The sequence below is a fragment of the Daucus carota genome, chromosome 8 (genome assembly GCF_001625215.2).
Source record: "Daucus carota subsp. sativus chromosome 8, DH1 v3.0, whole genome shotgun sequence".
Taxonomy (NCBI): domain Eukaryota; kingdom Viridiplantae; phylum Streptophyta; class Magnoliopsida; order Apiales; family Apiaceae; genus Daucus; species Daucus carota.
Window position 1 is genome coordinate 29,160,727 of NC_030388.2, and position 25,335 is coordinate 29,186,061.

Here is a 25,335-nt window from a genome sequence, read left to right on the forward strand (position 1 = left end):
GCAGTAGAAGTGAGAATCAAGTCAAAACATGTAAGTGATTAAAGAGTTTGAAAAAATAAAAAATATCGTGAAAAAAAAATCAGCATTCTCAACTTTTTATAAATATTTTTAGTTTTTTTACGCAATTGTGCAAAAAAAGGCAGAAGCCGGGTTTTCGCAGAAATAAATGGAAACGAACACCCTGTATAATTATATTTTGGGATGCTCTTAGTACCGGGGGCGGAACCAAGGGGGGGCTAGCCCCGGCGCCAGCCCCGGCTGAGAAAAAAATAATAAGTATAATTTATTTATTTTTAGTTTTTTTAGTCTGGGGACAAATTTAAAAATGATTATATATATAAAAAATAGCCCACTTAACATGGTGGTTTACATCGAGAAGGCTATATTTAAAGACATAGATGATGAAGTTATCTTACAACGTTATCAAAATATGCAAAATCATAGAATTCAGCTGTCATCCATTCCTTCCTCAAAAAAAGGCAGTAAAGATGTCACCACTTAACCAATTAAGGTATGCATATTTACTTTTAATTTTTTTGCTGAAATTTTAATAATACTTTAGTCCGGGGTCAAAATTAATCCTGGTTCCGCCAGTGCTTAGTACTGAGATTTCAAATTGCGAGTATAAAATGTGGAGCTGGTGAGCCGTGACAATCACTGGTGTGCGCGTTTAGTGTGCAGCATTGCCCTTTTGTCAATACTATCGGAGTATTTTTCTGGCACGTTTGGTATGCGTTCCTTATCTCGTTCATCTTTCTGACCCGATAAGTATTTTTATAACGGAGCTGGTGAATTTTTTAGACATGAAATCTTATTTTGTGTACGTGTACATTGTTTATTAAGATTTTGTTTATAGTTTATTGGATTAAGCTTTTTTTTTTTTTTTTTCAAAATGCAATAGCCTTTTTATTAATCATGGTATCTCCTGCGCAACGCTTTACCCGCTTAGTGAAAATAATAGTCCATCGGTCTCTTATATTTTTTAACAGTTTTTTTATTATTTAATACATATTTTAAGGTGAGCATAAACTCTATTCTAAATTATGTTGTTGAAATATTTTTTAAAACATTAAATTTTTATTTAGAATATCTTTTCTTTGTTATAAACTTATATCTATTTGTCCCTTATAAAACACTCCCTCCGTCCCTTTCAGTTGTTTACGTTCACTGTTTGCACGCATTTTGAGGCTCCCATAAAGTATAGTACCATAATATTTTTTCAAAATTTTCTTTTTTAAATAAAATTTTATATATCAAATTTTTATTCAGAGCAAAAAAATTTAAAAAATATATTATGGAACTTTACTTTAAATGAGTGTTGAAAAGCGTGCCAAAAAGTAACGTAAAGAAATGAGGGGGACAGAGGGAGTAATTAAATAAAATGAGTATACTTCTACTTATATATATAATAGCCCAACACGTTTGTGTCAAGCCTACCTCCTGAGCAAATAAATTACCAAAAAATGTTATTCATGGGACTCGAACCCACCCTCTTCATTACAATTACACCCCTCAAACCACTTGATCTACACATGCAATTAATCTTTTTATTCAAAAGCATTAAACTCATACATTAAAACTGTTGTATTTATATTCTTTTCGATATTTATTTATTTGAGTTAAGTTATTATTTCAGGTAAGTCTCATATGTTTTTTACATGATAGATTAATATCCATAAATTAATTACTTATGCAATAAATTTAAATTTGAAAAAGAATTTGAACAATTGGGCTCGAGCCATGTTTCAGACTTCAAAAAATGGATATAATTTATATTTGAATAAAATTGGACGAATTCAAATCTAACTTAATACTTTAAACGAGTACCGATACAATATAGAGAAATTTAATTCATGAATGTGAGAAATAAGCACAAAAACTAAGATTTCGGTGAGCATCTTTGAAATGAAAAATTGATGGACTTTCAACATGGACTATGTCATATATTTTTTTAATTATAAATGGTGACTTATAAAGAGATTACAATATTTTGAAGAACATGAAATAAGATAACTGAAAGAATATTTTTATTTAGATTACATTTTATTTTAAACTTATGAATTCAGAATTCGACGTGTAACCAAATCTTTCTGAATTTTTTTTATAGATATAAGAATAGTGACAAAGACATCAAATTTGGTGTTAGAAAATATGTCTAAATGATGTGATTTTGGTGATATATGAATTTGAAATATTATAATTTGTGATACAAAGGTGAATTTAGAGAAATTCTATGTTGTTAATCAAAAGTCAACCAAATAATAATAAAACGTGTTCACGAGACCTACTAAAAAGAATTGAGTTATAAATTTTACTTGCTTAAAATAAAATAACACACAGAAATAAGTTATATATATATATATATTAAAGTCTTAAAACTATAATTTTAATATGTCATCCATCAATGTATAACATACGAGTTAAATAAAAATGATTCAAACTATAATTAAATTAATTAATCATTTACAAATTAAACTAATAAAATATAATTAATTCTGTAATGGATAATCCGACGCGATAAGGTGAAAACTAATATCTGATTAAACGGGAATTGAACAAGAATAGTTTTTCATAATCCAGAATATCGAACACCTGATTTGATCTTTAACAACTAAACATGATATACTACATTACTCACCCCTAAGAAATAAGAGTCACAAAACTAAAAAAGTAACTATACGACTAATTAAACTAAAAATTTCTTATTTTTATGAACTTCATGGTGCCTAACTGACATCTACTCTATTTTTGCTATTTGAGATCTGGTTTATAACAATTACATGAAAAATCATTAAAAGTCTTAATCAACAAGCTCAGAAAATTAATGATAAAAAATTAATATTTTATAACAAGACAATATTATAACACGCGGTATCAAAGTAATAATCATCTAATATTTTAAATTAACAAAAAAATATATAAGACATTGAAGTACTATATAATTGATATGAAAATTAAAAGGGTAAGCTACATCAAACGTGCCGAAATTTTTCGGGTACAATTATAAGGTTAGTAGTTCAATCGATGCTTTTATAATAAAGTAAGATAGGGTCTTTTACATACAATATATGTTTCAATTATTATTTATACAAGGTGTGTGCAACATATGATATAAAAGAATGTGTTGAAGGTCTGTCTATCATATATCACTTAACTATTACACAAATGTACGCTCAAAAAAAGAGAAATAAATATAAAACAACGCGGACCACACATCTTCATCTAATCATGATTTAGGATATCGTAATTCACATATCAAGAACAAGTTTTCATATTGGATGAAATAATTTAATAATTTTTAAAAATAAATTACAAATCTTTTTAATGAGGTATAATATATTTAAATTCTAAAAGTTTCAGGATAAATTTCGCATATAATTTTGAACATGTAGATAAAATGGTAGTGGCCTCTATATCCTAACGAATTAGAATATAGAAAAATCAGTTCAAATGTTGTTTTTGATCCATAATTTTTTTTAAATATTGTACATATTATTACTATATATCAATGCTATTAGATTGCAAATGTTACATTTCATATTTACATATTCTGTTAAAAAAAAAAGACGTAATAGTTATGCTCGAAATAATATGATGACACACGAATATTATTTAAAACACAACAAAAACTAGAGTCCCGTGCCTAGCACGGGCTTTTATGCTAGTATTGAGTGAAAAGAGAACTGGCCTTAGCTGAATGTGATGTTGCGCCGGTTTAAGTAAGTCGAAGTTGATAGTGGGCTCAGTCAAAAAAAAGAGAGAAGAAGTTAATAGTGGGCTGGACGAGATGCCCAAAGTTCTATTATTGGGCTTACCGGAGATCTAATTTACAAACTCATTTCTGACGTTCTTGTGTGTTTTTTAGGATTTAGACTCATATGTCTATTTATTTTAATATTTTTATTTTTGAGGATGAGCGAGAATTGAATTTGAATTTTTTTAAAAATAATAATAGAAAATTAACCTGCCGTTTGGATCTTTTAACATTTTTATTTTTGAAGATAGATCGTGTTTCAATGCTTTTAATGAATGCATTTTGTCAAAAAAAACCATACATTTTGGTTATCTTTATTTTTCAATTAATCTATGGTATATTAAATAACCTCTTTTCTGAGTTTCTCAAATTCATTTATTCTGATATTGAATTCAAAATCAATATGATATTAAATTTACATATCACCCCCAAGTATTATCGTAAAAATGGGAATGAAGATTAAGTGATAGTTTTTCTATAAATTTAAATTTTTTCATCAATAAATAATAAATAATTATTAAGAATCACTCAAAAAAGATCTAAAAAAAAAATCACTCAAAAATTTAATCCGTATTTTTAAGTCCCAGCTCCGTCGCTACCTCTGAATAGGCCTGTAAACGGATCGGATTTGGATCGTATCTAACTAAATCCATATCCTAATCCATTTAAATTTATCGGATTCGGATCGGATCGGATCAGGAGTCGGATATTTTACAAGTCAATCCATATCCGGTCCACTCGGATTATGGATAATCGGATCGGAGCCCCGATCCACTAAAAATTATGAAATATATTTTTTCATCGCGAACAATGTTTTAACTTCCATACAAAAAAAAGTGATATTTTCTAGCTATATTAATTCATAAACTTTAGCGTAATAGGTAAAAAAAACTAATAAAGCAGTATTTAATAAAAACTTTGTGAGTTGTTCTTATAAAAACTTCAACACAGAATTTATCAAGTAAATAGAAAAATAATAAATAAGTTGCTTAATACTTTTGGAGGAAGCAAATTATGATTTGCTCCTCTATTAATAAGGATTAAAATCCATAAATATGTCTTAAATACAGAACCAGGTGATTGAGGAGGTTTTAAGCTGAAGAGTTAGTTTCTATGTTTATACTCACTCTACATAAAAAAAGAGTGATTATTAGATTAACCGGATAACAAGAGTGAGAGTCATGTCAAGAATTAGAAGCGGCTGATCGATTATAAGAAAATATGATTTTGGGTTTTGTCTTGTATCTTTAGAAATTTTTATTTTGTATGTAATATATTAATAATAATATATTATATTATATAATATAATATAATATAATATAATATAATATAAAATATATAATATAGTTAAACATGAATCGGATCGGATCGTTAACAGATCGGATTTGACCATATCCATATCCATTCTTTATCGGACCGGATTATTATCGGATCAGATTATTAGCAGATCGGATTTTTTTAATAAGGATCCATATCCATTTATTTAACCACGGATCGGATCGGGTCGGATCGGATATCCAATCCATTTACAGGCCTACCTCTGAACCTCTTTTAGCAAAATCCAAAAGAAACCAAAAAAGGGTAAAAAAGGTAACAATGAAAAGCAGCAACCCACGCAAGAAATGCAAGCTGGCGCTAAAAAGTACAAAGACGTTACTTTTACAAACAGTCCACGTCTGTCAACTTTAACTCCTCATTTTTCATTCTATGCTTGACCCCACTCACACACACTCCTCGCTCGCTCTCTCTCTCTCTCTCTCTCTCGTCTCTCTCTCAAATTCGCCGGGCTCTCTAATTTTCCGATCACCGGAGACTTTTGCTTGCTACATTTGCGTGAAAATGTCTCGTGTGTTGGCGTCTCAGGCTTCTCAGAAACCCAAAGTTGTTATCGGTGATAAATATGTGAGTGTTTTTCATTTGTTTTGGCTTGATTTTGATGTGTGTGAATGTGATTATATGATTTTTGAGGAATTGGATTTTTTGTGTTTTGATTTAGTGTGAGATTTTGGTGCTACATTAACTGTTATCTTGAAAATCACGCTCGCGAATTGTTTGAATTTGTTGTTATATTGAGAGAATTTTGAGTTGTATATGTTTTGATTTCGGGAGAATGTATGTGTTTCAGTATGAATTTCATTGTGAGGTTCTCTCCCTCCCTCCCTCCCTCCCTCCCTCTCTCCCCCCCCCCCCCTTCTCTCTCTCTCTCCCCCTCCCTCCCTCCCTCTCTCACTCAACGGTGTATTTTTCTTTGAAATAATATAATATCTTAAGATAAATATTTCTCTTATAATTCCTACGTTTTTTGAAGAGTAAAACCCAATTATTGACTGTATATGCTATTGAAAGTGTTATTTTAGAAAAATATTTTAATTTCTTAAACTCGAAAGATCTGTTTCTGAGCTGCTGGAGTACATTCTTTGTGTTTTAAAACTTCAAGCTTGTTTGTAGCAGTCCTTTATCATTATATATGTTTGTGTGTTACTTTCTATTGAAGTTTGGTTTTGTTATATCGGAATTAAAATTTTCAAATGTCACTGGATACGGTTTTGATCAATAAATGTGCACTTTTTGTTAGATGCTTGGTGATGAGATTGGGAGAGGAGCTCATGGTAGAGTTTACAAAGCGTTGAATTTGGAGAATGGACAGTTTGTTGCAGTTAAGCAGGTTTCTTTGGAGAATATTAAGGATGAGGAACTTAAGAATATAATGGTATGATTTTACTCCTACATCTTTAAATGTATGTTCCCTCCGTTACTTATAGTTATACATATTGTATTTTGCAATAGATACAGGTAATCACTACCAAGAGCATCACTGTTTCTTGTGATCTTTTATACAGGATTTCTTAATTTCCAACCATATTTTCTCTTCTTCCTGCTTAGGAACAAATCCAGTACTCTTTTAATATTTGTTATTGTCTATTATGCAACAAGGCCTTGAAAATTCTATAGATTTTCTCTCTAACAGCTTCTCTGTCATTTATTTGTATATCTGTTATATCATGTACCTAAATTATTGTGGCTTTGATTTAAAATTTGTACTTCTTACCTTTTATTAACTGATGTCTCTTATCCATGAACATGTAAGGATATGTTTTATGAAAGTGCATTGTCATTAATTTTCTGAGAGCCATGTTTTGTTGTTTCAACATACTTCTATAGTTTATATTCTTACCATAAAAATAAGCTGACTACCTGATTTTTCCTTACTGGTCATTATGCCACTGGTGACTGGTGGAATTTGTGAATGCTACAGAACGAGATTGACTTGCTCAAGGTAATTATCTTCTCTTCTCACATATCTGCTCTTGTAATTATAATCTGCACTTGCAAAGATAACTTCTAGTATTTATATATTGGAATCTGGTTACTTCTCATGTTCCATGTTTGTAATGACTAGAATTTCTACATTCGTCATTCAGATGAATCATGCCACTTTAAGATTATTCATTCCATGAAACATACGTTTCATTGGCCTAGGCTGACTCCTTTTCCATGGCATTAGTTTAGATTTGCCTGGAACACAATTATACACTGCTGTGTGTTGAAACCACATATATATTTATGGTATCTGAGGTTTGCATTAAACCTATCAACATAAGAACAGCAGTAACAGGTGTATGTGCACCTATATGATAATATACTTGCATTTTTTTTTTCATACACTGATCTTTTTCCTTTCTTTCATCTTTTACAGAACCTGGACCACAAAAATATCGTCCAATATCTTGGATCGTCCAAGACGGAGAGTCATCTTCACATAATTCTCGAGTAAGAATGCTACAACCATCTATCTTCTACATCTTTTGTAATGTTGAAGTACTATAGTCCCCATAAGGCCATAACTAGGCTTTTAGATATGTAGTTTCATTTTGCGATGAAATTTTTCCTTGATTTTGATTATTTTGCAAAGGTACGTGGAAAATGGTTCTCTTGCAAACATCATCAAGTCAAATAATTTCGGCCCATTATCAGAATCTCTTGTTGCTGTGTACATAGCTCAGGTTTGTCACGCCTCTTAGTTACTATATCAATTCAAGGTATAGTTTTGACGCCTGAAACTTGTGACCAGGTTTTGGAGGGTCTAGTTTATCTGCATGAACAAGGCGTGATCCATCGCGATATTAAGGGTGCAAATATATTGACAACTAAAGAGGTACTTGTATTTTAATATTGAAATTTCAGTGGTCAATTTGAACCTGTACCTCTCATTGTAAGTTTTCCTTTTTTCCTTTACTCATATGATTGCTCTTGAGCGAGCAAAGACTCTGATAGTCTTATCTGTTTCATGTAATTTCATAGATAAATATAATGATATTAATCACATATAAACACGTTAGGACCTTCCTCTTCTTTAGTATATCCTACTCTATGTTCTTCAATCACACCCCTGCTGTTGGGGAAGTATCTGATAGGGTATGGTTCTAGAAGTAAATTTATCACTTGAGCACATTCTCATCTCCAGGCCAACTCAACAGGGTGATAACTTTATACATACCTACGGAGACCTAACAGTACATGGCATAAATAATATATTACTTCTCGCGTGGTTTTTTTTTATGTTACCTTCTTTTTCATTTTGGTTTCATCTTGTAGTAGGCTTAAAAGAGTGTTTCATTTTGTAATGCAAGTATCTCTTAATTGATCCTTGTTTTGTGGTCACTCACAAATATATATATCATTTTCAGGGTCGTGTGAAACTTGCAGATTTTGGTGTTGCTACAAAGTTAACTGAGGCAAATATTAATGAACCTTCATATACCGGGACAGCATATTGGATGGCCCCTGAGGTATTATATTATGATAGGGATGAAGGTGCCGGAGTTGGTTATAGCTTCATTATTAGTCATTGCTAACACGACAGTAGAATCTTTGACATTGTATCTTTTAACTTTATTGCTTAGCAAATTTTTATCACCGACGTGTTTCAGTAGAGTTGGAACATTATCTCTAATATATTATAACAGATTTACATTTCCTCGCTCTTTGTTGCATGTTCAACTGTCCTTTTTAATATTACTTTGAGCTCCAACATTGTAAAATTGTTCTTTTTTATTTTTTGGTGTATGTACTACTTTGCTGTATTCTCATCTTCATTCCTCTTACATTGACATGATATAAGTAAAGGAAAATGAACCAATACTTAGGAAAACATACCCGTATATGCCTACACCTGCAATATATGCACTGAAAATGAGGTGGATAATTATGGTTATAAGAAATGCATGCAGTACATGATATACACGGCGTTTCATATAGTCGGCATACAGACCAAGTGCACTCAAAACCGCAGCGAAGCCATGCCATGAGTTTCGCAATGCCCAACGAATTACTTAAATGATAATATATAATTATTTGATTACATATATTAATTGTTGGATTCTATATAATATATCTGATTTTCTATCATTAAAAGTTGTGTCTTTCACAAATAATCTGATTATTCACTAACATGTGTATAAGCTAAAGCTTAATGGTGTTTGCTATTAACATTTCAGTTATGTTTAGTGATTTAGATTTTAAGCATTTGCGTACCAAATATTTTAAATGATAATATAGCATCGTAGAATGTTCCTTTTTCCTTGAGAATAATTTTGTATGGGTGTCGAGTCAAGATGGTAATATTTCCAAATGACTTATTCTTACGTTCTTAGCTATATGATTAGCTAAGAATATATGCATGTGTGTTCGTTCCCATATAAAGTTAATTATTGGATTGTCATATAGTTATTCAGTGTAAAAAATCTAATTAATATGGGAATTAAGAGCATATTTATGGAGGATTTATTTCTCTGTACATACATATATGTTATATATGGTCAGGCGATCATATGGTAATGTTTCTATAGATAATCTTGAATTTGTTTAAACATAACAATATATTAATATCTGGTAATAAAGATTTTTGGACAAACCACATGGTGTAAACATGTGGACTTAAGAATTAGTAATGAGGTTGAACAAACTACTTATTATCATGTCAATACGCTAGTCTCGACCTTTCTTCTTCTTCACATGTCAATATGTCATAGTAAAGCTGGTTACAGTTTTTGTTTTTTTGGTAAACCGCTCATGGTTCAATAGCCAAATGATACAAATGCCTTTTGTTAGACATTGGCTGATATTACCGTGTAGAATAGACAGGATAGAAAACAAACAATATTTTTAATTAACTGGCGGGGACTGGGGAGATATTGGATAATGGGACAGAAAAAAAAGGTTGGCAACTAATTGATGCGTGTCAAGTGACGATGTCATAGACAAAAAAAATACATGATTACTAAAATTCATTAAAATGTAGCCATACCCTGCATTGCATATTTTTCACGTGAAAGTGTTTAACTACTTATATAATGTATCGCAGCACTGAATGTAAATTTAAGCTTTTTTGTGTCAAGTGTATTGCAGTCCTTTTAATTAGGTTTGATGTGTAGGTGGTCAATACGCCTGGAGTTTGTGTGGCATCTGATATATGGAGTGTTGGATGTACTGTGATTGAGCTGCTCACAGGTTCACCTCCATACAGTGGCTACGATCCGTGGCCAGCTCTTTGGCAGATTGCACAGGTTTTCTTTTTAAAAATGTTATGATCTTTTCTTGTAGTATGCTACTGCTAATTTATTATTTACCATGAGATTTTGGGGGTGTTGGCCTATAATAGAAAAAAAAAAAATTATTCTGCTAGCTGCTAGATTGGCAGGATGCATTGATACATTGGTCCCTTATAGGACATGAGGGAAATTTCGTAAAGATGTGATACGATTTTGTATTTATATATTTTTTTAATTAATTATAATGTGTAACGCATACATAGCCTGTGCAACATCGGTCAACTTTTTGGTATATGCTTCTTTTCTTTTTATTTTATTTAAGAGAAAAAACTGTAACGCATTTTGGAGAAGCACTATACAGTCTATATTGAAAAATTTCCACTCACCTATCACACAGACTTCACATTTGCACCATGATTATTTTGATATGTTTTTACCTATACACGTATCTCACGCGTGTAACATGTACGGACTACAGTTTTTAATCATCTGCTGCTGTGATGGGCCATATTTCATGTTAATTTGGACCTGGAGTTCATGGCCGTCTGTCTAGCTGCAAATTTAATGTGTTTTTTGTTTAAGTAATTTGTTGTTTCTTTTTGTCAAATGGACCCACATAGAGCATGATACGAATTTAATTCTCTAATTCAATTATGAGTTGTTCAATAGAAATAAGGTTATAAGAAACAATTAAGAAGTGATTAAATAATGGAACATATATGACATAATTTGTCAATTCATATGTTGGGTCTGTGGACGGCAATATACTGATCTTTATGTTTTCTAATACTTTCAGGTTAAGCAGCCACCTATACCAGACAGCCTTTCTCCTGCTGTTACAGATTTTGTGCATCAGTGTTTTAAAGAGGTTAAGCAGATAGATCGAAAATTGTTGTGATCAGGATGTCATTGTTAAAATGTGTTGGCTATTTAAATGGTGCAAACCTTTATTTGTAATAGTATTAGTGATGACTTACTTAGTTACTTTACTGCAAAACTCGGCCTTTAAGGACTGGGATATTGTTACTTTTAGAGTTAAGCGAGGCCGGTCAGAGATAATACTCGACTTTATAACGTAGACGATAGATAAGTGGTTTATAGAGAAGGTTTTTCCTTCACCTCACAAGTTAATAATTCATGCTGATCAATATTGTTTGATATGGAGTAAGATGCCTCCTCTTAAGTCCAAAGAAGTGTGTTAAATCATCAGGGTAAAAGCTATCAAGATCGCAGAACATTAGATAGCGAGACCTAGTTTATTGTGTGTTCTAAGCAGTAATCACAGGTACCGTTGTCTTATTTGACCAGATATAACGATGTGCGAAAGGAAAGTACAGCCGAAACAATTGAACTGATCTACAGAGAAAACTACCTTCCAGAGATACTGCTCTTCCATCACAATTCATTTATCTCTGTGAACCCATATAAATTTGTATTTATTTACATGTATATATATGCTCACACTGGTCTCCCACTCCTCTCCGTCACTGCTGGATATAGTATTTAACTTACTCAATTTGAGGATCCTTTAGTGCTTGGATATCTTCAGATACCTTCGACCAAGTACAATTGTATTGTTTATAGCGTAGTTGTATGCTGAGTTTATGCTACTCCTGAAACTACCATCTTACTGCAAATGTTTTGTCCATTGGTTAATTATAAACTATACAAGTCATGTGTGAGGTCTTATCTGAGTCCGTCCTGTCGGCATGCTACATAAGAATTACTGTAGAATTATTTTAAGTAAATGTAAGAATATTTGCAATAATTGTAAGTATCTCTGTATTGACTCCTGATTGATTTGTGTATATTTATATATAGAATTTATGATAATATGATCAGGAATTATGTAATGGCTGATTTTAGGATCAAGATTATTCCTCTGCCTAGAATAGCTATAGTGGAGTCTGTATAATAGTATGTATTTTGTATAGTAATATATGTCGAGAAGAAGATTTTTTAATACAGAATTACAACCCTTCATCTTGTTAGTTCAGAATGGTTTCTGAATGTACAATCAAATATGCATAATGTAATGAGATACATTACTATATCTTTGAGTTTGTTGTTGACTGTGCCAGCTTAGGCTACATTAAATGTTTAAAACATGATCTGTCTCTTTAGATATCACGATTGTGAAAAAAATACAGCTTACGATACTGTTGCATCCTGTTTTGGATTCAGTTGTGAAAGTTATGTACCCTGTCTAATATCTACAAATTCCTTATTACTTGTATTCAGTTCAGTACGTATTATTACTTGTATTCACTTCAGTACGTATCTTTCAGGATCACAGGCAGAGGGTGGATGCCAAGACTTTGCTTTCCCACCCTTGGATACTAAGGTCAAGGCCTGGTGTAGACTCTTCCCTTTGTCACAGTAGACCATCGAGGTAGGCAACTTGTATTCATCTTTCAGCTTCTTTCTTTCCGTCAATCCCTTCTCCCCATAAAGGCTATAAAAAAACTGAAGTTTGTTTTATGCAGTTTCACTATCTTTTGCGTATTGCCGACTTGCCGTATTCTCTAAATATTTTAGGAGTTAGCTTGTAATATTGAACAACTTTTTGTTTTTTTCCTGTTTGTTTGTGACTTTGTGTCCGGGGATTTGGTTTGATTGTTCGAAAGTCAATTAACACATAGTACTCTTTCTTGCTTAAATTAGTAGATCTTAAGTCTTAATGATGGCATATGTGAAAATTGACGAATATTCTGTTGGAAGGCTAAACGTTTATCAAGGTTTGTAGATTGTGGCTGGTTTGCATTTTTATAATGGCAGTCATGTCTGATCACTGATTATTTTAGTATACAAGGTTGATTTACTTTCTGAGGAAGCTTATGTATTGCAGAAATATTAATGAAGATTGTCCAATGGATGCTGAGACATCGAATGGACACCATCAGGGCTCTGTTGACATTCTCCCTGCCATGAATGCTAATGTGATTGCTCTAAACCTAAAATTGCTTTTCTGTCTATTATAAAATTCAAGTTTACTTGTAGTATTATGATAAATTTCAGTAATTTTACCAGTTTACGTTAAGATTCTGATTTTCAATCAAGAGTCCCATGATCTCACCCATTAATATCTATATTGTGTATGAAATTGTATCACAAGCTGGGGATGTGCATGCTTAGTATATTGGAATATAGAGTACTGACACCACTGGATTCCATCTTACACAGATGCCTGCAACTACCACTCGCTCGCCGGCCGCTCGGGCTCCGCGTTTCAAGTTTGTTATCCTAACCATATCCTCTGCTCCACCGGGAGCCTGGCCCCTTCTTCTATCTTATCTACTGCCTTGCTCCTCGGCTCCATACTGCTTCAGCGCTTCCGAAACGAAGGGGACTAAACAGGAACAAGAGGGATCCACCGAAGAAGATCCTTCTCCTTCCCTGATTCGTACTAAATAACGAGCTAACGAATCCCCTTCCTTTTGCCATTGAACTCCCCAATCAAATTCATCGTAAGACTCGTAATGATCAACCTTCCGAAGATCCCATTGTATTCCGGAAGCTCGTAGCATTGGTCCTGATAAACCCCAATTTATTGCCTCCTCTCCGCCAATAATGCCCACTCCCCTAAGGCTTGCTTGGCATAATCCGATTTGGTCCCTTAGTGGTAGAACCTGGTGAACCGGACTTTGATAATAAGGCATTCGATGCAGGTACATTGGGCATATTGGCGGGTCTATTCCATCTTAGCGTCCGCCTGCCCCAACGTCTATACCACGAGCCTCTTCTTGATTCTCGTTCAATCACGGCGGGGGAGCAAATCAAAATAGAAAAACTCCCATTGGGTTTAGGGATAATCAGGCTCGAACTGATGATTTTATCTACTTATTCCTTCTTTATTCCTTTATCTAAACTTTTTTCAGCTATAAAGTGCCAATCCAACACAAGCGGAATATTTACGGAATCTCCATGAATAGGACCAAACCTTATTCCATGGTATTTACTGTTATTTCGTACTGTACAATTCTTTTCTTTGTGGTATCGGTTTACCACTAGAGGTAATGAGAATAATTATAGAATGGATTGCTACCTATGCCTAGATCGCGGATAAATGGAAATTTTATTGATAAGACCTTTCCAATTATAGCCAATATCTTATTACGAATAATTCCGACAACTTCAGGAGAACCAACATGTTAACTAATCGATTACGATAAATTGGATTGGATTTTGCAGTTTTTTCTTCTGCAGTACCTCGACGTGACATGAGCGTGAAGGGGGTTCAAGAATCCGTTTTATTTTTTTATAAGGGCTGGAAAGAAGGCCCCTTTACTTTAATTTTGTTTAAAAGAGTCCTTTTTTTTATTCCCGTGGCCTGGGCTGGTAAATACCTAGCGGGGCCTTTTTTTGTTCCACCAAATCCTAGATAAAGCTTTTTTCCATTCTTATAGTTATAGATGCTACAACAAAACTTCGTAAGAAAATATCTCGAGAAATCTATGAAGATAGAATTAAGTCTCAACGAGAGAATCGGTGTTTTACAACCAATCACAAATTGAAGGTCGGGCGTAGAATTCATACCGGAAATTACGATCGGACCCAACATGCATTTTTTGTGCATTGGGCTCTTTCATGACTAATTATCGCTTATTCGCAAAATACCTTCAAGTAATACAAACCCATTGCTGCCTGCTTTATTTATAGCATCTAGAATGTGAGAGTGTGTTTTCATATAACTTGACTCTTGCTCTACAGCATAGCAATAACACATTTTCAATTTAATGGTAGAAGCATTGTGTTGAGGGTTGAATAAGAGACATGACCTTGCTATTTTGCTTCTTTTACTGACAAGGGACAACTGATTAATATTTTGTTCAATTTTTTTTTACTTTTTTTCTGTTTATCAGGGTGTTGATGATGGATTGCCTACCGATGATCTCTTTCATCAGCAGGTACCCTTCATTTCTCTGCGTGGCCCTATGTGTAATTCATAGAAATTTCAGTTGAACCTGGTTGACTTGATAATGGAACCAACATCAAGCTCGACCAAAGCTCAGCTTAAACTGGCATAAACAGTATTTTTAGACCGGATCTAAATGTGATCGAATTCTTTTCCAAAAGAACTGAATAATTCCAAGTTTGTGATAAGATTATTCACATGCACATTGGGGGGATGGAAACTTGTATTATAAGAGGATCTATCAGCTATTTGGGCCTGCTTGCACTGTTTTTACCTGCAACATTTTGACACGAGGCTGCACTATATTATAAATATAATTTCAACTGATAAATATATACAAGATTAGAAAATATTATGCCTGTATAGAAAAGAATAGATGATATAATTTTTCTGCTTATGAATAGCAATTTTACGAATTTAACTAAGAACAAATGACTCATATCATATCGAACTTGTTCTATTATTGAAATCTTATATGGCCTTTTCAAACTTGAAACGAGCCTCATCCCTACAAAGATGGCTCAAGTGTTTGACAACTAGAAAAGGGTTTTTTTTTTTTTTGGCACTAAATGCTAGTTTCTCTGTATATCTAGGCTGTTGAATATAGCAAATTAGTTGCGACTCTGAGGCCAGATGAACCAGAAGACGTGATTGTTTATGCTTGCCAGAAATTAGCAGCTTTCTTTCACGAACGTCCTGAGCAAAAGTTTGTTTTCCTTACCCAGCACAGTTTCCTTTCACTAGTGGAGTTATTCGAGATTTCCGAAAACCGTGTATGTTATTCTTTGAGGCTTTTGCAGTAATCACAAGTCAAAACCTAGTTATTATTGTAATTTTCCAGCTTTAATAATAATTTTTTGCAAACAGGTCGTATGCTCAGTACTTCAAGTTTTAAATGTGATTATCAGGGACAATACTGACATCCAGGAAAACGCTTGTCTAGCAGGCCTGGTAAGTTGTGGGTAATATTTCTGGTCTCATGCTTGACACTATGAGTCTATGATGAGTGACATGGAAACCCAGTGTTGTAAGTTGGGTTATTTTGAGTGTATTGCATAATGAATTAACATTCTAGAATTGCACAATATAGGGAATTCTTAATTGTAGTCAACTCTACAAAATGGTGCGCACAGAATAGACTCCGTAGTCAATTAGTGTGACAGTTTTTCTGGATAAAAATTATTTGAACAAGGAAGAGTAGCAAACTATGTTTCAGTAGTATATAGATTTTAACTAGACACCCTTCCAAGTTTGTACTATTCTTAATTGGATGATTATTGCAGATTCCATCAATCATGAGCTTTGCTGTACCTGATCGCCCTTACGAAGTTCGTAGAGAAGCAGCTTATTTCTTGAATCAACTTTGTCACTCGAGGTATATAAATACTTGCTCTTGATTCCTGAGCATAATCATCATACCTACGTAGTAAGAATTCAAATTGACTGCTTCTTTATACAGCTCCTTGACTTTGCATATGTTTATTGCTTGCGGTGGTATTTCGGTTCTTGTGGGCTTTCTTGAGGCTGACTACTCTAAGCACAGGTTTGTGCTTCACGTGACATGCCAAATGTTTGTTTTTAGTTCAATATTTCATGTAATTCTTGTAGGACAGAATGTGAAAATTGCCACTTTCTATGCCAATTTATATGTTGTACTTGAAAATGAAGATAAAGACTGTTAATTGCTAGATTTTCCTGAATTAAACACAGAGCACTCTCAGCACAACTTCTAAAAAATATTGAAGAATCCAGAGAAGGAAATATGAAATTTACTACCAATGTCGGAGGGATCGAATAGCATCATATTATCAGTGGCATAGAATCCAGTGACCCAGGATAAGTAAATTTTGATGGCTGAATAAATTTAGTAGTGATAGCAGCCAGCTGCTTCTAGGAGTTTGGTCTTATAAGAGTTACTTTAACTTGAAATTTACTTGGCCAGCGCAAGGAAAATAAATTAGTAGTGATAGCAGCCAACTGCTTTCAGGAGTCTGGTCTTATAAGAGTTGCCTTAACTTGAATTTTACTTGGCCAGCGCGAGGAAAATCCTTCTAGCAATTGGAGTTTCAAATGAGAAAGGGAAATATTCAAGTTCCGTACAATTCTAGTATATTTCAGCAATTAATAAATTAGATTTGTTAAAATAATCTTTAGGTAAAAAACTGATATAATAGTTCAAAAGTAAATAGAGCGCTTAGTTTGAGGGCTTCACTATATATCAATTTCTATTATGTGGCTGGATTAGCAAAAGTTTCTATGTTGTATATATATATAGTGTATTGTGCACCATTGTTTTCAGTCTCTTTGTCAAGTCATCTTTTACAGATTTTTTGCATGATAATGCATTATCAAAGTTCTTTAGCAAGTCAAACTCCTTATACATGCTTTTACCTGTAATTATATTGGTACTAAGTTACCCGGACTCGGCTAAAAGTGTCCAACATGGATACGTGTCCGAGTGTCGGACTCGGCAATAATTTGAAAATTTTACGTGTTTTTGGCTTAAAATAAGTGTCGGAGTGTCCGTACCCATGTCCGAGTGTCGAGTGTCCGACACGGGTACTCGGGACAAAATGAAGAGTCCGGGTAACATAGTATTGGTATATAATTCAAGAATCAATGACATGCAGGGAAGTGATTCATCTTGCAATTGACGGACTGTGGCAAGTATTTAAGCTTCAGTCGCGGACTCCTAGGGATGATTGTTGTCACATAGCTGCAAAGAAAGGATTGTTACCTAGGCTTATCAACGCCCTGTGTAGTTTGAATGAAGCAACTCAACTGGCTTCCATTTCTAATGGAGGTGGGTTACCTTCTGATGCTGTAGTTCTCCAACCAATGTCTGCTGACCCTAGAAATTCTTGGAGTCCTACGTCACCTGGATTATTTTCCCATATGGATTCACCTGGGCATGCAGATCTTTCCAGGAAATGTATTGAAATGGGGGCTGGCTTGTTTCTGCTGTTTTCTGAATCTGACACAACTGTAAAGTCCTACATGTGTAGTCAAAGCATTCTCAGCCGTGTTTTCCAGATGTTTAATAAGTTAGAACCCGTTGTTCTTTTGAAGGTACCTAATACCTTTATGGCTAGCTCTGTCTAACTTTCTTTAGCTAAATCTCTCTCTTGACCACACTAATTCTTTTGTCACTTTTGCTTATAATATTCAACAGCTGCTGAAATGCATAAATCATCTGTCAACCGACCCACACTGTTTAGATAATCTTCAGAGGGCAGAAGCAATCAGACATTTGATCCCAAACCTTGATCTCAAAGAAGATGAAGGTCCTCTTGTCAGCCACATCCACTACGAGGTCAGTGTTTCAAACATGTTTGTTCCATTGCAGAACTGTTTATCAGCCTGCTATTTCATATAGCAGCAAACCTCACTATTTTTTTATGCTATACTAAACCAACCATTAATACATGGCCTTAGAGCATCAGTTTCAGTATCTGACTTGGACATTGGGTTAGAATTGATCTTAACATGTAATGCTTACCTAGGATCTCAAAACGACTATAGATAATTTTTTTTGGTAATTTTGTTTCTAGTGAGAGCTTGAGCATGTTTGGGGGTAGGGGACGTGTGACCTACAAATGGGATTAAGTACTGATCATCAGGAACCTTTAATCGGCTAACATATTGTATTAACTTGACTAGTAAGGACTTCTGAGTGATGAGGTCCCTCAATTATATGTCATCTCTCATAGGTGATTTCTGAACAGTTACAGTGCCCGACTCAAACATTGTATTAGAATTTATCTTAGCATCCAATGCTTGACTAGGATCTCAAATTGACTATAAACATATTTTTTAAGTGATTTTTTCTAGTGAGAGCTTGAACATGTTTAGCAGTAGGGGACGGGTGACCTACAAATAGGAGTTGAGTACTGATCATCAGGAACCTATAATCAGCTAAACATGATAAATTAATTTAACTAGAAAGGATTTTCGAGTAATGAGGTCCCTAATTTTTATGCATTCTGATCTCTTATAGGTGATTTTTGAATAGATGCATTTTTTGGAATAAATTATCTAAACTACAATTTGTATTTATCCTAGAATCAGATTAGTTATTTTCTAAAGAAATAAAATTATTTTTCCTCAAGGATATACGTCTGCAAGTTTAACTTATGTTTTAAGTCAATATCTATTTCATCCAAGACACAAATTAAGGAGTTATAGTTCTATTGACCAAACGACATTAATTAGGTCTTAATATAGGATATTTTTATTTATTTTCAAATTTTTATCGCAAGGGGTGTTCCCAAAAGATAATGGCATAAACTGACAGTTTTTTCTTTGCAAATTTAGTCTGGTACACTTGGTTACCTTTTCACATGGTACCACAGTATGTGAAGTTTTAACGTGCCTAGAAATGGAAGAAAAGGATCCTTTCTTGCAAGTGCTTGCCAATGTCAACTTCAAGTATAACTGCCTGATATTCATGTAGTACAGCAGAAAATAATATTTGACTTAATGGATTGAGAACAGTAGGCTGTAGAAACCTTCCTAAATAAGAATATAAATGTCTAGTATGACGTGGTCTATGTTTTTACAGTGTGTTTATACCAAGATATAACTTGATGCTCATTCTCTTGAATTTGTGCTGGATTGTGTTAAATACAGATTATCGGTAACTAATGTACATATCAAGATGCTAAGAAATTTGATATTATTGAAATTTGTATTCGTCCCAGTGCATGTGGATAAAATTTGAAGATCATTTTGTGCTATGGCATTGATTACATTAATTGTCCAGTTTTAAAAGTAAAGCATTACCGCTATCTTTCTCACTTTATTTATTTTCTGAAGGTCCTCAATGCGCTAATTAATCTTTGCAAAATAAATAAGAGGAGACAGGAACAAGCAGCAGAAAATGGAATAATTCCACATCTGGTGCATTATATCATGTCAGGCTCCCCTTTAAAAGAATATGCATTGCCTCTGCTTTTTGATATGGCTCATGCATCACCTACCTCAAGGGAACAGTTGAGGGCTCATGGAGGATTGGATGTTTACCTGAGCCTACTTGAAGATGACATTTGGTCAGTTACGGCATTAGATTCTATTGCTCTTTGTCTGGCACATGATAATGACAAGAAAAAAGTAGAGCAAGCTATGTTGAGAAAGGATGCTGTTCAGAAGTTGGTCAATTTTTTTCAGTCCTGTCCAGCACAGCATTTTGTACAGATACTGGAGCCTTTGTTGAAGATTGTTACGTATGTCCTATTCAATCTGTGCCACTTAAAACTATGACTCGGTTTCATTCCTTGCCATGCTGACCTAGAATCTATGAATATGATGGAGAACAATCCTAATATATTACTATATGTAACACTTTTTAGCAAGGACGGTGGTTCCGATAATCTGAAGTTGGTCTCAAATTTGTTAGTTTAATCTTTAGCCCGTTTTTATTGTTTAAGCTTTATGTGCATAAATGGTTAGGAATCGGTGGTATTTGTGGAAATCTTAATTGATGCTGTATTAGATCGGTGAACTTCCCTGCATTCATTAATAATAAGAAGTTACGCTCCAGTGGATTTTTTTATTATAGGTCCAGGATCCAATGCTTAAATGTATTTGTCTTTCATGTGTATTTGTATATCTTCGTGGTTTTTATGACCCAATTTGTAGCTCAAATATTTAAGTTCACTATTTTCTCCATTCCAGGAAATCGTCCCGAATAACCAAGTTGGTTGTACCTGGCTTAATGCCGTTACTCATTTCAAGGCTCGATCATTGTGATGCTATGGAACGTTTAAACTTGCTCAAACTAATAAAGGTTGGAACTTAATATTATTATTATTTATAAGTATTGTTGGTTTAATCTGTAGTGGGGCACTAGTTATTTAGCAGCCTCGCAAATATATTTTCAGTGTTTGGTATTTGGTATTGTGATCTCTCGTTCTCTTTTTCATTTTTAGATTATGGTAATGAACTTGGTGATCATATACTTGCTTCTCAAAACTGGCTGTCTTTTTCTGTTTTATATTTCATCCCTAAATTTTGAGTTTTAATCCAATTGAGTTGACCACAGAACTAACTAGGAAGATTAAAGAACTATTAGTGCTTCCAATTGTTTCATTTCTAGTGACATTGAGAGTATTTATGGTGGCTATATTTCTGTTACTTAATTTGTTACTCTAGTGTATTTGTCGTCCGTAAATAATTAACTAAGGGAGTCTACTTGAATGGTTAGCTGAAGCAACATTGCCATCTATATTTATTAAGTTTCTGAGCTGTTCTGTATAAAGTTCAAAGCGCTGAGTATAAAGATCCTGCATCACCTTTTTGGGGTGCCCCATCCAATTCTTTATATTATAAAACTTACCATATATAGTCAATGGGTCCCACCACTTCTCCACTTTTCCTCCCTTTCCACGCTACTTTTACTCCAATATCTCCCTTTTATACATTAAAAATCAATGGGTCCCACCACTTCACTCACTTTTCTTTCTCTTTCCACTATTCTATACATAGTTCCTAACCTCCATGCCCAAACCAAACTTAAAGAATAATTGGCCAGGACGGAGGGAGTAATAAAATATAAATAGAGAGCAAGTATAAAGAGTAGTATTGGAGTTGTCACAATATTCGATGTACTTGCTAGGAGTCATATATTATATTAAAGAATGATTCAGGAGCTGATTGGAGATGTTCTGACACCTTAAGGTTTGATGGACCGGTTACTTAACAGCTACAGATACATCACATATATACTAAGCTCACAATGTATTTAAAATTGTAGTCAGTCAATGTGCTTTTGACTATTCCATTAAGTACATATTGGTTCCAGATCTCTATGTCTAAAATGACATTCTTATAAAATAAGGTCAGGTAAGAACATTGTCTAATCTAGAGTGGACTAACTTCAGCATTAGAAAAGAACCTCAATCTTGTGTGACTATTAGGATTATGTTTACTGATAATTTTTATTCCTAATTCAGGCTGTATACGAGCACCATCCACATCCAAAGCAATTGATTTTGGACAATAACTTGCCTGAAAAGCTTCAGAATCTTATTGAGGAGCGTCAAGATGCACAGACTTCCGGTGGACATGTTTTGGTGAAGCAGATGGCCACATCGTTGCTCAAGGCACTCCATGTCAACACGATTTTGTAAACACCTTAATACAATCTCTTGTATATAGCAGTAATTTATCATCAATCAAGGCCATATCTCTCCATTGCATTTTTTGATTTGAAACTGTTTATCTCGTATATTATTATTTATCGCAGCATTGAATGTGCGTTACGTAGTAAGGGGTGCAGTCCTTTTATTTTTTTTCTGCTGTGTAGGTGATGGATATGTCTGGAGTTTGTGTGGCATCTGAGATATGCAGTGTTCAATGCACTGTGATTGAGCCTTACAGGTTCACCTATATACTGTGGTTTCAATCCCTCGTCAGCTCTCTGGCAGATTGCACAGGTCCTCATTAAAATTTGTTATGCTCTTTTCTTGTAGTGAGCTACTGCTAATTTAGTTATTTACTATATAAATGGGGTGTTAGCCTATAATAGCATAAAATCAATTTATTCTGCTAGTGTCTAGATTGGCAATATATGTTGGCCCTGTATAGCACATGTGGGAAGCATCTTAAAGATATGTTATGTTTTGTAAATGTTTTTTCATTTAATTTGAAATGTTAATGCATACCTCACCTGTGCAATATCGTTATCAGTGTATATTTCTTTTTTTTTTTTTTTAAAGAAAAAACTGTAACGCATTCTGAAGAGCGTTATGGTAAATGAGTATTTTAAATTGAAAACTTACCTCTTATGTAGAGTTCACCTTTGCACCATTATTGTTTTTTCATTTTCGTTTTTACCTATCACGCATATCTCATGTGTGCAAACACGCACACTGTAAAATAATCTGCTGCTATGATGGGTCGGTCAGATTTCAAAATTTTATTTGGACCAGGAGTTCATGGCTGTCTGTCTTGCTTCAAATTTACTGTTTTTAGACAAGTAGTTGTGGTTTCTTCTGTAAAATGGGTCCACATAGTGCATATTTATGGACATATTTCTTACTAAAACTTTCAGGATGAGTAGCGGCCTATACTTGACAGCCTTTCTCCCGCTGTACAGGATTTTTGTGCATCAGTCTTTTAAAAAGGTTAAATAGATAGATTGAAAATTGTTGTGATCAGGATGTCATTGTTAAGAATTTGGTGCCTATCTAGATGGTGCAAACCTTTATTTGTTCTAGTACTAATGGTGACCAACTTAACTGCGGAACTCAGGATTTGAAGACTGAGGATATGATTTCTTTTAGAGTGAAGAGTGATGAGTCAGAGGAAATACTCGGCTTTGTAACGTGGATGAATAGATAAGAAGTTCAAGGATAAGGTATACCTTCTACCTCACATTTTCTTAGTCATTCAAACTGATCAATATTGTTTGATATGGGGTGGGATGCATCCACTTAAGTCGACAGAACTGTGTTAAGTCATCTGGATTATAATGCTTAAAGCTATCAAGATCTTAGAGAGTTGAACAGTGAGACTTATGTTTTCAAGGGAAGTGAAGCTGAATCAATTGAATACATAACCTACTGAGGAAACTACCTTATAGAGATACAGAATTAATAGGTTTCTTGTATAGCAGTGCAAGTCGAGAAGCAGATTTAGTAAAACAAAACTACCACCCTTCATGTTGTTAGTTCAGACAAGATTACTGGATGTACAATAAAATCTGCATAATATAATGAGAGACATTACCATGGCCTTGAGTCAGTTGGGTTGACTGTGCGTGTTTAGGCTACTTTAAGGTTCAAAGCATACATGATCTGTCGATTGTGGAAAAGTACAGCTTCTGATACCGTTTTCCTGTCCTGGATCCCTTTGTGAAAGTTATGTAACCTATCTAATATCTACAAATTCCTCATTAGCCGACAACCACATAAGTTACCAGACTTATATTCAAATTGACTTTCCTCGTAATCATACCACTATAGGATCCACTCCATTTACTTTAATTAAGTATGTTTATGTCATTTGGGAAGCTCAGGATTCTCAACTTTTGTGACTCTTCAGCTGTGATTCACTACGTCATGTCGTCATGTATGCATCCCCCTCTCGGTCTCTTCAATTTAAGTGTCTTATGCTTTTCATTTCTGATATCTATTACTTTTGCAGCTCACCCGATATTTAACTACTCTTGTAACTCACTTTTGATTTCTGGTGATTCTTTCCATTGATGTTTGGGATTACTACTCACGACAAATGGATTGCCCAATTAAGAATTATGAGCATTATATGTCTTTTATTCGCTACGTGTTTTCATTGTTTGTTAACACAGTTTAGTTCTTGCCTGCTTCGTTTTAACTAATCATATCCCCTGCTTACCTGTAACATGTTATATGCTATTATTGTAGCCTTAAAAAACTTTAAATGGTTTAATACAAACTCTGCTGGACATCCGAAGTAGAAATTCACCATGTTTATGATAAACTTTTGTGTTTTATTTTGATTAACTGTGATCTTGGTGAGTTTTTTTTTTCTTTTTCAAATCACTCTTGGTAAATCTTCTTCAAGTTACTTGCTTATTAACATCGTAGCATTTTGTTGGAACAGCATATGTGATGAAGATGCAGGGAAGCTCAACCAAACACAACACCAGTGATTAAGGTCTGGGAAGGTGTCCTGTACTCGTAGCAAGCAATGCAGCATCCATGGCAGCGGTGATGACTTTGATTATGGAACAAGAGCAGTTGCTGGGTGAAGCCGGAGGGAGCTGGGTAGAGAATCTCCTGGGCACCATCGATATCATAGAATCATCGAGGACAAGAACATCTTTTTAAACTCATCATGTTGCCTTTTCTTCTTCACTTTGCAAGATTCTCCAAACTGCTATAAGAAATCTTTTGGCCTTGCAATAAAAATGTGCAACTATTTCTCCTTTTAAATCCATAGTCCATTGCATGTTTTTCCTTGCAAAGTTAGTACTATATATTTAGAGCGAGCTACTTTGAGCTATAAAGTTCATCTATAAAGTTAGTACTTCCAGAAAGAGATTTGAGCAAGTTTTACAGCAGACTGCTGAGCATATTTCAAATCATGGTAGATTTTTGACCTCGATCATCTTTATCATTTAGCAGTGTCATAGT

At 34.0% G+C, this 25,335-nt stretch overlaps 1 protein-coding gene across 3 annotated transcripts; it reads left to right on the forward strand.

Moving 5' to 3' along the window:
- Positions 1 to 5,450: 5,450 nt before the first annotated feature.
- LOC108199983 (MAP3K epsilon protein kinase 1) lies at positions 5,451 to 25,302 on the forward strand. Of its 3 annotated transcripts, XR_001802580.2 has the most exons (25): positions 5,451 to 5,656; positions 6,330 to 6,464; positions 7,011 to 7,031; positions 7,452 to 7,525; positions 7,668 to 7,758; positions 7,827 to 7,910; positions 8,443 to 8,544; positions 10,189 to 10,320; positions 11,102 to 11,173; positions 12,594 to 12,697; positions 13,154 to 13,244; positions 15,168 to 15,212; positions 15,814 to 15,993; positions 16,088 to 16,171; positions 16,504 to 16,595; positions 16,680 to 16,763; positions 17,851 to 18,289; positions 18,393 to 18,533; positions 20,036 to 20,442; positions 20,894 to 21,005; positions 22,171 to 22,343; positions 22,524 to 22,653; positions 23,271 to 23,343; positions 23,471 to 23,576; positions 24,803 to 25,302. XR_001802580.2 is itself a non-coding variant. In XM_017368019.2 (21 exons), the coding sequence occupies exons 1-21, from the start codon at positions 5,462 to 5,464 to the stop codon at positions 22,345 to 22,347; spliced, it is 2,862 nt and encodes a 953-aa protein (XP_017223508.1). In that variant the 5' UTR covers positions 5,451 to 5,461. The 3 variants fall into 3 exon arrangements, 1 of the variants encoding a protein (XP_017223508.1); XR_001802581.2 differs by lacking the exon at positions 23,271 to 23,343; XM_017368019.2 differs by lacking the exons at positions 22,524 to 22,653; positions 23,271 to 23,343; positions 23,471 to 23,576; positions 24,803 to 25,302 and having other exon boundaries at positions 22,171 to 22,347.
- Positions 25,303 to 25,335: the final 33 nt, after the last annotated feature.

Excerpts from the sequence above, each read along its gene's own strand:
- LOC108199983 (XM_017368019.2), top strand. The coding sequence starts at position 5,462 with ATGCTTGACCCCACTCACACACACTCCTCGCTCGCTCTCTCTCTCTCT. Across the intron at positions 5,657-6,329 it reads TTGTTATCGGTGATAAATAT|ATGCTTGGTGATGAGATTGG; the intron begins GTGAGTGTTTTT and ends ACTTTTTGTTAG. Across the intron at positions 7,911-8,442 it reads ATATATTGACAACTAAAGAG|GGTCGTGTGAAACTTGCAGA; the intron begins GTACTTGTATTT and ends TATCATTTTCAG.